The following is a 14261-nucleotide window of genomic DNA, read 5'->3' as shown; positions in this document are numbered from 1 at the left end:
TTCTTGAAATTAAAAATATATTTTGATCTAACAGACCTTAATTGAGTCATTTAGTCCTTGTGTCAGTATGCCATCAACAACTAAATGATCGCATATAGCTTCCACTTCCGACAGGTTTTTCTTAAGATAGACTGTACATTTTTGAAGAACTTTTTTATGTTTCTCTTCCATTTTGGTTGTGTAATTCTGAATTAAAAGGTGAACAAATGGTTATCGAATTGCTTTGTGATTATATGAAAATGTTTGTCTAACAAATATCACAGATTAATTGTTTAATAAATACATCGTACAAAAATAAAATATTCATCATTTCCTCTAAAATTACACATACATTTTTCAACAAATTTAGAGTGTTCGACTACTATGTAAGGTGAAACTTTGATGCCATCATATAATATTTGTGAGCCTTAAAATTTTGGAAAACATTTCATTTCTTAAATTGCCCATATATTAGAGTATATATTATTCATAGCTAATGTAATAGAAATAGCTATAATACACGTAAGCTTGCTAACTAAACTCATTACATGCATTTTAAAGCACTAGTGATACCCTGTCAATTTATGACATTTTCTACACCTTTTAGTTTATTAACATCCACGACTAGATGAAACCTCTTTACATCCATATTTATCCAACATTTTAAAGTAAAATGTGCTATAATGTACATGTTATAATATTGAAAAATAAATCGAGAGATATTTAATAAACAAAAAACATTTTTTGCGTTTCAGGTTACAATGTGAGGTACGTTTGTATGTTTCTTCTGTTGCCACCAAATACGAATCGAAGCGAATATGTAATAAGAGATATGGACGAAACAAATACATCAGTCTGTAATTAAATGGATTTATTGTAAGTGCACGTATAATGTTATTAATTCACACACCAATCAAAACGATATAAATGATTTGCAAAATCTTGAAAGCTCTGATTTTCTTACAAAATATTCAATATACATGATATATAGAAACAATGTTCAAGAATATTTTTTTGGGGATGAAATAACGAGTCTTTATTTTAATAAAAATAATAAGCAAGCGTAAACATAAAATGTCACACAGTTTGTAAAATGCAAAACAACCGACAAAATTTTGTTGTTGAGTTAAATTTACTGAGTGTTTGACTGTTATTAATTTACCGTGGATATGACAGTAAAAGAAATTATAGAAAAGAAGATGTGGTAAAAAGGCCAATGAGACAACTTTCCACAAGAGACCAAATGACACAGATGTTAACAAACACAGGTCACCGTACGGCCTTCGACAATGACTTGGCAAAGCCCATACCGTATAGTCAGATATAAAAGGCCCTGAAATGACAAATGTAAAACAAATCAAACGAAAATACTCCTTGAACGTACGTAATAGTTCGGTTGAATAAGAATTTAGAATTCTTACCTGAAGTCGTTGACGAGATGACTGACTCAATCAAATCAAATTATAAAGTTTTGTATTTACCTAGTAGGACAAAACTTTCAGATGAAATCAATTACAAGATTTCTCCTTTTCTTGGAAGTGATTCTATCACGTTGTGTTGTTAAGTTACAGGTTTAATGTAAACTATTTTCGTTCGTGTCTTATATCAACTACACACCTTTGTACATAAAGAATATCAATGTATTTAACCGAGTATTACGTATACATTGTATACTGGTTTGATCGCGAATTTACTTCCTGCTTTGCAATTTCAATTTACCTACTTCCGGTTTGTTCGTATTTATACATATTAGGTGATACTGTAGAAGATCAACACAATAACAAATAATCAAACCATATCGATCAGAAATGGGGTATTGAGCATTTTTTTAATTACATGTAATGGTAATTTATTTAATTACATTGAAAAAAAGCATGTAATGCTCAATTACTTTTGAATTACATTTCAATTACATGTACTTTTATGGTGGTACAGTTAAGGATTTGTGTTTAATAAAATATGAAGTCTGTAATTTATTCTGAAGTTTTTATATCATTTATTTGACCTACAGATTTTTTTTTTAATAGTCTAATAATTTAAAAAATGTGATAATCATATATAAGGGTTGTTCAATTTTTAAGAAAGATCTTTAACTAAATAGATTGATAAGTAATAAAGACCTTGTTAATCAAAAACAATAAAATGTGTCACTGTGAAGCATCTTTCTGAGACAGTTCATTTAGAATTTAAAATCACTGCATACAATCATTTTGTCAAATTAGTATACACAAAAGGATTATAGAAATCAGCTGTAAAAACAAACAGCAATTAATCAGATTAAAATGTCCAGGGGCAATGCCACTATTACAGATATTTTATCTAATTAGCAAAATATTGCTAATATTTAGACACTATATACATTGTTTGTACTAAAATTAAAATTATTTTCGATATTGTGACAAGCACACTTTTTAATATTTTTAAAGTAAAATAAAAAAAATATTTTAAATTCATTTATAATTTCTTTATTCATATTATGTTTAATTCAAATGAGTTCATTTCTGAGATGTCAAAATACCCCTTGGTGTATTGGCAAGTTAATAGGAACAAATTCCCTCTCCTATTAATATAATGATCTTCTAATCATAAAACTTCCATGTCCTGATCAAGCAATATCTTGCACAACATTAGCTCCTGTCGAAAGACTATTTACAATTGCTGTTTTCAGACCAGAAGATTCAGACTAATTGACAAAACATTAAAATAACTATATTAAATGATTATCAAATGCAACGCTTAAACTATGCTTACATGAATATTTTACACATGCATTATATAAACATGTAAAATATTGTTAAAAATATCATGATGAAATGTAATGTGTAATTTAATTAATTACTTTAGTAAAGTAATTGTAATTTAATTAATTACATTTATAAAACTGTGTAATGTGTAATTAGTGTAATTGACCATTTTTGCAACGTAATGTGTAATTTAATTAATGACATTCCAATGTAATTGACCCCAAGTCTGATATCGATAAAGATAATTCACTTAAACTTTTCACTGTGACATTGTTAATTTACTTTGAAAAAAAACGATAAATATCAACGATATTTGATTATAAAAAAAATGTTGGCTCCTGGGGTAGTGATACCATTGCTGGTAAGACTTCCACCAATAGTTGCATCGTAAAGTAAGAACTTGTGTTGTCGTGCAAAAGTGGTACATTTATTATACTTTTTAATGTACATGTAGATTTTTGAAGGGGTTTCGTGTAGCTTTTGTTCTTATTTTCAGCGTAGCATTGTGCTTTTTTTTTTCTTTTTCAATGACTGTATTAATTATATAGGCAGCAGTCTTGAATATCCTTTCCAATGTATTGAAAACCATGTTAACATTCTGTAAAGCTAAAATGTCAAATCTCAACGAGAGTCTATAAATATGTTAGTGTCTCATCTCAGTTTTTGTTTGTTACCTTTCTTAGTTTTCTTAAACATTTTGTTAAATGATTGTAAGAGATTTTAATATCAGTAAACAACTGGTCTCGTGCTATATCTATTTTACTCAGACCAGAACCAAAGGCTTCAATAAAATTTTTCACCAGATAGGACAAAAGACACCAAAATGGTTTCAAACTCGAAAATAAACTGGCAACACCATGACTAAAAAAGAAAAAAAGACAAACGGACAAATTACAGTAAACCAAACACAACACATAAAACTAAACATACCAAACACAACCAGGGGTAATCTCAGGTGCTTCGACAGAGTAACCAGATTCTGCTTCATTTGTGTCACACGTCGTTGTATTCATATTCAGTTTGTTTGAAGCACACTGAAGATTTGAACATAAAGTATTTTATTTTTTCTTCTACAATAAATGAAAGTATTTTACAGAACACGTATTATATCCTATGTATTGAATAACCAAATTGTAACCAGCAGTATTAACAATATTACACAATCCCTATAAGTGTCAATTTACTTATTGTTCTTCAGTATTTTATTCATAACAGGAACATACCTCATTGCACATGCCGTATAATAGAAATAAGGTTTATATAAGACACAGTTGTTCCCCTGGTATCTGCAAGTTTACCAAGTGTTGATCTTTTGATACAGAATTTCAAATGAGTATAAATTTGCATACTATGTAAGCCAGTTTCGAAATTATTATTCCTGTGTAGTGATGGGCCTGTTCTTGCCTATATAACCTATTTATATATGTGAATAAGTGACTGTGTGATTGTCGAAACACGAGTGCTGCAACGTGTAATATATAGGATAAACAAGGATTTTCCGTTGATGTTCAATGCATCAACTGTGATAGAAAGGTTTGTCAAAATTAAGATAAACAATTATAATAGATGAAATAAAATACATTTATTCAAAACTATATGAAGATTAATGCATTAATTACATATAACAATAATATTACTATTGAAAGCAATTGCTGAAAATGTGATACACAAAACAAACATAAACTCCTTTTATCAAGCAATAAGTTTTGATAAAAAAATGTACTATGTAAACATAAACTACAATGTAAAAGATATAATCCAGATAGAATATATATTTATGGAAAAATGTGGAGGGATTTTGAAACATTCAAGAATGTAATAACATCCTTTTATTGAAAAAAAAACATCTACAAGGAGTCGACTAACAATTTCAAGCATATAGTTGTATTATTAGTTATCTTGGTGTAATCATGGGTGTACAGAATTTTACACCGTTGTTGCAAATTCATACACCCTGAGGCGCAGCAGAATGTACAGAATTTTACACCGTTGTTGAAAATTCATACACCCCTGATTACACCAAGATAACGAATATATTTCTTATGGACAATTCTTTTACTCATTTTGAAACCAAGATGTAAAATTGAAAAATGGTAATGAAAAATTTCGTGCGTAACATTTTTTTAACGTCGAAGTTGCTGCGCATTGTTAAATACTTGTTTTCTTTATTTTTGGAAAAAATCAGAAAAATGTTGTGTCCTTTTGAGTTTTCCAGAATCTTTTTTTTAAATTTGAAATTTTTGTCCTAATTTTTAATTTTTTTTCAAAATTTTAATATTTCTTTTTTTATTTTATTTATTTATTAAGTCAAAATTTTATTTATAAAAATTTTGGCAAAATTTTATTTATTTCGGGGGTGAACTAGGGTGAGGTGTTGTTTACACCGGGGTTATTAACCAATCAGATTGCAGTATTTTTGCTGCATAAGAAATAATGATAATTACCTCAAGGTTTTCTCCATTTACTTTGGAACAGGCATTTTCTTTTATAAAATATGGTGGATTATACCTAGTGTTATAGCTAGCTTAACCTTTCACTTATTTCACAGTTGCATACAATTGTATTATATTGAGAATGATGTATGACAACACAAACCGACATAAAATGTAAAAATTTCTATATAAGGGAGCATCAGTCAATATTGTGTAATTATTTTAATCAGTATAAAAACAAACAAATACTAGTATGTAATAATGGAACACAAAAAGAAATATAGACAAAGCATGAATAGGCAAAAATGAAAGACAGGAATATGTTTTTCTCATCATAGCACAATAAAAAATGTTGTATAAGTACCGAGCCACTTCAAATGAATATCACCTAAAGTAGACTAAACAGTGAAAAGGACAAATAAAAGAATACATTAACACGTTATTAAGATGATAAAAAACATGAACAACGTCAGTACCAATTAAGAATCTTTACTTCAATAACTACAAATTAGATACAAGTTATTGCTTGTAATTACTGACGTGAATCTTCACCAAACTTCATTAAACAAACTGATGTATGTCATATACAATTTTAGTAAAAGAAAAGGTAAGATAAGGCACATTTTAATATATTTTTTATGAATTGTTTTCTTTAATCTCATACACTATTCCATCAAAAGTTAGCTTCTTTATTTACGAACAATTAGTTCTACAAAATTTAACTGCATTATATGAAGTTTGTAGGGTAACTTTAACTTGCTGTGGTAACTGGTTTCCCAGACATTGAAGTAGACAAATTCACAGGCTCGACGCCTTTATCTACAGGTGCTTCAAACTCAAGTCCTGGAAAAAAGTAAAGTTCTTTGTCTTCAGAATATTCTAATAAGACAATTTGTGCAACACGTTTTTTCTCCTCAGTACCACTGTTTTTTCCATCAACTGTCAGCTTAGGAATCAAAGTTTGGTCCAGACAAATGTTCGCCTGCAAAGACAAATGTAAAGTCCTCAAATTTAATCATTTAATACTAAGAAAAAATTATGATAACTCTTAACTGCAAATATCTGTGGCTTCCTCTTACTCATTCATAGATAGTTTGTGAAAATGCTATTTGTCTGTTAACCTTTTTTTATTTTGGTAATGTTTCTGTTTCGAATTCTTGACATATAGTCTTCATTTTCCTATTCCCGAAATATATATTTACAATGCAATGGACTCATTATTGGATTAATGTATATGAAAACATAATATATCAAAGTGTATATAAACAATTGTTTGAATGTAAGAACACAAAGCTGAAAATCTTATGTATCACGCAAAAAGTAATTTTAAATGGATTGCTACGCAATTACTTAATGTTTTACATCTGCACTATGTCTAACTCAGCACCTGTGCCTTGTAGAAAAATTAATGAACACACACACTCAGGTAATATACATTTTCGTTTAAAGATTCTGCATTATATACATTTTTAAAGTCTATATTTGGCCTCGTCAACTTTTAAGAATTAAACGTCACTGATGAGCCTTTTGTAGACGATACTGATGTCCTAATCCTTAATCCTAATATCTATCTGGACAATCTGCAAAAGCAAGCCGGACAAATTATTTTTGATATATTGGGCTGACAGACGAATAGAATGATTGACAGGGCCGAGATACATTCATGATGTTGGAATTTGTTATGTTACATAATTTTAGCAATTGTTTTGTATTCATCAAATACCTCTTTCAATAATTCCATAAACGATTTTTTATATGCGAAGTTCTTGAACACGTGTACGAGTGCTTGAATGAAGTATGAACCAATCATGTTTTCACCAATTATCCATGGATCTTGTTCTGTAAAGAATAATTCTGACTATTAGCCTGTACAAACAAATAAATATAGGAAGATGTGTACTAATGAGTACTAATGAGACAACTCTTCATCGATTTATTTTCTTATTTTTAAAAGCAAACCATTATATGTCAAAGTACGGTTTCAAAACTTATATCTTTCGCCATGCTCTACACTATAAAAAGATCTGTTTCCATGCTCACCTTGCCGCCTAAACTTGCTTAGATTTGTAATTTTACTTACAAATGATATATAAATGGCCCTTAAACTCAATATCCCATATTTTAATGTATACAATGTATGCTACAGTTAAGTTAAAATAAAAGAATGATATAATTACACCAATAAACGTCGTGATGCTGACACAAATGACCGATCTCAAGCTTAACTCGGTGACAACTGAGACAATTTCTATATATCTTATCATTATTTTTATTTCACAGATATAATAAGCATGATGCTCTATCGTATATTGTTTAAATATCTTTAAGTGTGTGATTTGCACATAATTTTTTGCATTTGATGGACTTCAACAACGCATTTTAGCGCCTCTCCCATGTCAGGAAACTCTGGATTTCGTTAGTCTTGTATAATATCAAATTTTAGATTCTTGTGTAAATTTTGGAGTTTAGTATGACGTCCAATATCACTTAACTAGTATAATTTTTTGTTTGGGGGCCAGCTGAGGCCCGCCGCCGGGTGCGGGAGTTTCTCGCTGCATTGAAGACTCATTGATGGCCATCGGCTGTTGTCCGCTCTTTGATCGGGTTGTTGTCTCTTAGACACTTTCCCCATTACCAATCTCATTTTTAATCATCAACATATGTTTGCCTCTGATTCCTGATTACTACTTGAAAAGGAAGTTGTGAAGAACGACTAAAATGATGGCCAATTGATAAGTATCGGTGTTATATTACAAGCGACATATGTTTGTGGTTTTAGATGTTTAGATCAGAGAAGAGTCGTTAGGTATCATATAAACTAATCGACTGTCTCTGATTTTGCTATTGTGACATTTTATATAAACGCAAATTTATACGACAGGAAATAACTCCTAGCAGGAGACATTTACACATGTCAAAGTATCACCCTGAATCAAACTTTTGAAAAACACTTCTCATTTCTTATATCAAAACATCATGGGCTATTACATAAATATGATTAAGTAAAAGCGAAAATGGAGTTGAAAATTAATTAAATATAATCAGATAACTATACATAAATTGCTACTAGATATAAATAACTAGAGTAAATCAATAAGAGGCCATATTAATCTTTACCTATTCTTGGGTAACTAGATATCATAAATATGTCGTCTGTGTTTGGTTCACCTCTCTTGATAATATCATTTGTTGTAGAATCTGTTTGATCCAAAGGTTCAGTTTTGTCTAAAATTAAACATAAACAGTTTAATATACAGGTTAAATATAAGTACGCAAGATACCCTTAAACTTATTTGACTAAGGGGTTATACAAGATAATATTATGTTATTTTGCAATAGACTCTTTTCGGCAGACAAAATATATTTATAGAAAATGTACACCACAAAAAAGGAACCTAGATTAAACGTTATTTCGACAATAAACATCTGATTATACCTCCCTCCTCCTTTTTTCTATCAAAGAGATTGCAGAAAATGAAATGAATAACACACAGTAAAATCTGTTTTGGAAAATATTTTATCTCCAAATTATTGAAATTTTTGGTAACAAAATGTAGACAAAAGGAAAACACTGAACAACACATATAAACTATATGAAGAAGTGCATTTCTAAATAAATGGAATTATTTGGCAATGCTTTGTTACATAATAATTCATGCCCATCAGAATGTACATGTATATAACAAAATAACTTCGCCATAAGGAAATGTCCTCATGTGTGTATGTGCAATACAACTTTTAGTACATTCTATAACAGGAACGTAAAACAAAAGTAAAAGTTTGAAAAACCCCGTCGAAATGGCAGTATTTAAATTAAATATTTTTAACACACTGTTTCATTTTTCGTGGATTTGAGCATTTAATTTCGCCATTTGGCTAGGTACTGTCCGTTTTGAATTTTTTTGAATTTAGGTATTTTATTATTTTACTTTTCGACATTTACGTTATAGCAATGATTTTCTTATGTTTATTTCAGAAAGAATTGAAATATAAAATTGCAAAATTATCATTATTCAATGATTTATTACAAATAAGTACCTTGGAAACTGTAGGTTTGGACAAATATAACTTGGTTTCCCTTTGAAATGTTTACATTCTTTAACGATATTTAAAATTTCATTTTTTGGAATGAAGAATCCTTCTTTGTCATAAATCTTTGCTGCTTCACACTTTATTTCCCCTGACAAAAACAATATGGCCAAGCTATCATACTGGGAAGAAGTATCATTATCGATCTCAATTAATTTCGTTTTCAAGAACGTTTTGATTTCTTGAAAAAAGAAAGGAAACTTTTTTATTAATTATTTTATTTAACTGTACAGACAGAGTTCTTCACATAGATATAGATGTGTAAATACGGGATAAAAAGTTTAAAAAAAGAGTAGTATACAAAAAAACTAGTGTCTGCAACATGTTTACATTCGGAATGGAAAGACGTCCAATGAATTGCAAAGACATATTACATATCACATACAATTTGAATGTAGAAGACACACAATGAATGAAAACTCAATTTGTTTTGATTTTAATTAATCTTAAGTACACAGTATAGAGAATTAAATACATAGCGACACGAACCAAACCTAAAACCGTGTAGTGTCAGAATATATGTACGAAATGCAGATGTTACCCTACACGTGGCACCCGTCGTGTTACTCATGTTTGTTAAAATCCGCTGATTTGTGTAATTCGGTATTTCACATTTGGGGAAAAGAGGACGGATTTGTCGTTACGACAATTGGCAGATATCTTGCGTCATCTGTAAAACAGGTATTCAATAATGGTCACTCATCTCAGCATTGCGTCCGTAAAGTTTACTAAGACATGGTTTCAACTTTATGACATGGCTAACTACCTTCTCGGGATCGAACGTTTACAACAAAAATAATGATAGGAATACAAACCATACTCCAAGTAATAGTTCAAGTCCTAAACCTCTTGTAAATTTTTTCAGATAACAAAAAGGGATGGTACAATAATGGTTACTGTACATGATCACAATCAGTAGTACCTAGTATTTTAAGAAATTTCTATCAAACCATTGTAGTCACAAGGTATTGCGGTTACAACACTTCAACAAATGTTATAAAAAATGCTTAAAAGTCCTCTTCTAACGTAACATGGTCATCTCAAAATAGTGGAAATATATACCAGGGTATCACCAGCCCAGTAGTCAGCACATCTGTGTTGACTTGAGCTATCATTGATATGTTCATAGTTATAAATTAACTGTTAACAAAACTTTGAAATACTAAGGCTTTTCTACCTCAGGAATAGATTACCTTAGCTGTGTTTGGCAAAACGTTTAGGATTTGTTTGGTCCTCAATGCTTCGTACTTAATTTGGCCTTTTTAACATTTTTTTATTCGAGCGTCACTGATGAGTCTTTTGTAGACGAAACGCGCGTCTGGCGTATATTTAAAATTTTAATCCTGGTATCTATGATGAGTTTATAAACATTGGATAAATAAATATAAAAACAAGCGTAAGTACGTTTATATTTGTCTGTGTTGCGTTCATTTGATCATAGTCCAAGCAATGTTTAATTCCCAACTATATGAAGGGCCACATCAAATATAAAGTTGAATATCATTAAAATGTGAAAATCCAAAATGTCATGTCAAATACGACTATAGCAATAGCCCACTGGTTGTAAACACTTATCATCCATAACAGGCTTATCCATTTGTACGCCAGACATACTAGCCGTCCTTGTCAAACTTAAGTTTAAATGATATACCTCTTTTGTCAAATTTTCAACCTGGTCGCCAGCTTTTAAATCATATCCCATGTATTTCAATAGCTGACACATGTTGGATTTATCAAAGTCTGAATTCCTGATACATTCTGAATACCTCTCGGCACATCTCTAAGTCTCCTTCCTGTCTTTCTCGTTCTGGCTTTCTAGACATGGTATGCACTGAGGATTGGATATCAAAATAAACTTTCCTCTGTATTCACTTCTCATTCAGTAAATCTTCAAACAAGTTAAGATTCAATTAGATTTTGACATACGTCTTACATTTCGTATACTTAAAGAACCATATATGTGGGTTGAAATTGTTGGAGTTTCAAATATGAATGAGGTTGTTGACAATTGACACCTTTATGAAAATCTCACCCATGTCCCCAAATGTGTTAACAATATGAATTACACTAAATAAGTAATTATAATTGATATTTGAAGGTTGTGTGTTGCAACTGTATGAGTATTAAAGTACACAAAATGGACAACAAATAATCATCCATGAAACTTTGAAATATCAAAACGCTGCACATTGGCAATACATAATAAACAAATAATCTAAAATTACTTCAAATAAACTATTACATGATCCTACGTATTTCCACTAAAAAGAGAAGGTTCTTAAATCAAAGTTATTAATTTTTTAATTCAGTAGGACTAGAGAGACGCATCATCAGAGCTGTACTGAAAAAATACATGCAACTTACTTCTTATTTGACACCTTTGGTCAAGTGATGTATATTTTGAAATAACATATTAATTTGTCAAATATGTATTCTTCATTTTTTATTTGAGTGCAGATGATATGACATCTTTCTTCTGCACGGTGTTTCCACCAGCTGTGAAGTCTGGTCATTCAGGTACTAAATGCAACATTAAAAATAAAGGATTTAAAATAATCAGATCAAAACTAGCATAAGATAATTTTTACAATACATTTTTTTATGTATATATATAATGTATATATATTATGTATATTATATAAGTGCCTATATATAGCAGCACATGACATACAAATCTATGGGAGTGTGGATTAATCAGTACAGAGATTAATTCAATTACACAAATAAAATCATAGATTGCCTAACAATGTAATTTGAACAAACTATTTAGTATGTAAATATAAGAATGTTTAAAATATTTACAAAATGATGAAAATAAACGCAATATTACGCTAGACCAACTAGCTCTAGCAAGCGTGCATCTATCCAGGTGAAATCGGATGTAGATGATACGAAAATTTTGCAGCTCAATGTATATGTTACACTTAGCTGCCTTAAAAATAAGAAAAGTTTGCAGCTCAATGTCTATGTTGCACTTGAATTTAGCTGCCTTGAAAATAAGAAAATTTTGCAGCTCAATGTATATGTTGCACTTGGATTTAGCTGCCTCTAAAATACGTAATTGGTAGTTGAAGTTACCAACGTCCATTGGCCAATATTACGGGATAAAAAGGAAGATGCTTTGTTTTAAATTATTCTTTATCTTTCCTGTATCTTTTCTCGTTTTTTTCGTTAAGACCATCAGGTTCTAAAGTGTTGAGTTGGTGGATCAAAAAGTTTTCTCTTCTCCTTCTCGCCGTGGTGTCCCACTCGGTGTTGACTTCTATAATTTGGAAAGTAACATTATCAAAAGAATGTTTCGTTGAACGAAGATGTCTTGTGAGAGGACAGTTTTTGTCGGTTTTGTACGATGAACGATGGTTACTGAGCCGAATATTAAATTTGTCTATTGTTTCTTCCACATACTGAATGCCACAAGTGTCACATGTTAATATATAAATTGAGTTCTCTGTTTTACAGTTGGAATTGGAGAAGATGGTATAATTTTGTTTAGTAACGGATCTGATGAAAGAACTGCTTGTATTTGCAGCTTTACAACGCAAACAATTTCTTCGACCACATTGTTTGTAGCAACCGGGCGATGGAGTAGGCTGCTTTGCCAATACAGATGTCACAAGTTCGTCAAGGATGTTTTTATGTCTTCTAAAGGCCATGACTGGTGGTGATGACAATACTTTTTTAGATTTAAATCATTTTCTAAAATTTTACAATGCTTCTGAACAATAGATGACACATTTTTAAAATCAGGATGGTAAGTGAGTACAAGGGGTGTTCTGTTAGCTGTCTTATTCTTATCTTTGTACTGAAGAAGGTCTTGGCGACTAGTTCTATTTGGCCCCGTTCGAAAGCGCTATCAATGATGTTGTTACTGTATCCTCGAACAACTAGATGTTTACGAAGTTGTTCAAAGTCTAGCATTTTTCGTATTTTCAGTAGGGCATATTCTCTTGATTCGCAATGCCTGGCTGAATGGGATACAACGGGAGCAGTGTTTATGATGGCAACTTTTAGGAGAAAGGAATTGATGTTAGTCCGTTTGTTTGGTATGAAGGTCCGTTATAATGGTTCCGTTCTTGAATTAACTCGTAGTATCGAGGAAGTTCATTTTCTCCATAGATGATTCATATGTAAATTTTATTGAATGGTGGAAAGAGTTACAGTGTTCTAGAAATTCATTAAGATGTTCTTGTGAATCTGTTCATTTGAAATAAATATCGTCAATGAATCGGAATCATGATAAGGGCTGATATGGAGCACTAGCCAAGAGTCGTTTTTCAAGTTGGCCCACGAATATGTTGGCATATAACGGGGCAAGTTTTGTGCCCAAACTAGTACGACTATCTGGAGATAGTGTTTTTCATTGAAAGAGAAGTTGTTATTCCCCAGTACTAGTTTCTGAAGTGTAACAAGGCAATCAGTAGGAGGATTGTTTTCACTACGAGTGTTCCATGCCTCTCCACACGCTGCTATTCCTTCGTCTTATGGAATGTTAGTATTTAAAGAAGACACGTCCATGGATGCAAGGATAGTATTGTTTGGTAAAGGATTGGGGCTTTCAATTTTCTTTAGATAATAAGTTGTATCTTGAATGAATGAGGGTAGTTCTTTCACATGAGGTCTTAGATGATGGTCCACAAATTCTGATATCTTTTCAGTTGGATGACTATTTGCTGACACAATTGGTCGACCTTGATTGTCCGTTTTCTGTATTTTAGGCAACATATAGAATCGTCCGGCCTTTGCTTCGTTCTCAAGAGGTCGGAGATAATCAAAGGTGTCATTGTCTATATGCTTATTGTCGAACATCTTTTGAAGGATGGTGTTGATCCTTCGAATGGTATTAAGCGTTGGATCTGTGGTTAATTGTTTATAAAAAATGGAGTTTGATTCACCTCTGCTATATAATCTGTTTTATTCATGACAACCACAGCGCCCCCTTTTTCGGCAGGTCTTTTAACAATATCCTCTCGATCTTTTAACGCTTTCGAAGCTATACTTTCTGACTTGGATAAATTAT

The 14261-nt window shown here is 31.0% G+C and overlaps 1 protein-coding gene and 1 long non-coding RNA gene across 6 annotated transcripts in view; both read right to left on the bottom strand.

Annotated features, from left to right (window-relative positions):
* LOC143056755 (caspase-2-like) overlaps positions 1 to 14261 on the bottom strand; it is a 168539-nt gene that overhangs the window by 12799 nt on the left and 141479 nt on the right. The window contains exons 1-2 of one of the 5 annotated variants that reach the window (XM_076229903.1): positions 1461 to 1681; positions 37 to 186 (exon numbers count right to left, since the gene is read on the bottom strand). The exons of the other annotated variants lie outside the window; for them this stretch is intronic. Of the exons in view, the coding sequence (XP_076086018.1) occupies positions 37 to 171 (135 nt within the window). The 5' untranslated portion in view covers positions 172 to 186; positions 1461 to 1681. Of the gene's footprint in view, positions 1 to 36; positions 187 to 1460; positions 1682 to 14261 lie in introns of those variants that run through there. 5 annotated transcript variants of the gene reach the window in all.
* On the bottom strand, positions 4368 to 9409 carry LOC143056766 (uncharacterized). Its single transcript, XR_012972501.1, has 4 exons — positions 9194 to 9409; positions 8273 to 8380; positions 6879 to 6994; positions 4368 to 6137 (listed from the first exon to the last, which is right to left on the bottom strand). It is a non-coding gene; the product is annotated as an uncharacterized LOC143056766 (long non-coding RNA).

This window comes from Mytilus galloprovincialis, chromosome 13 (genome assembly GCF_965363235.1).
Source record: "Mytilus galloprovincialis chromosome 13, xbMytGall1.hap1.1, whole genome shotgun sequence".
NCBI lineage: Eukaryota > Metazoa > Mollusca > Bivalvia > Mytilida > Mytilidae > Mytilus > Mytilus galloprovincialis.
The sequence above is the reverse complement of the archived record's forward strand: the minus strand, read 5'-3'. Positions and strand labels throughout refer to the sequence as shown.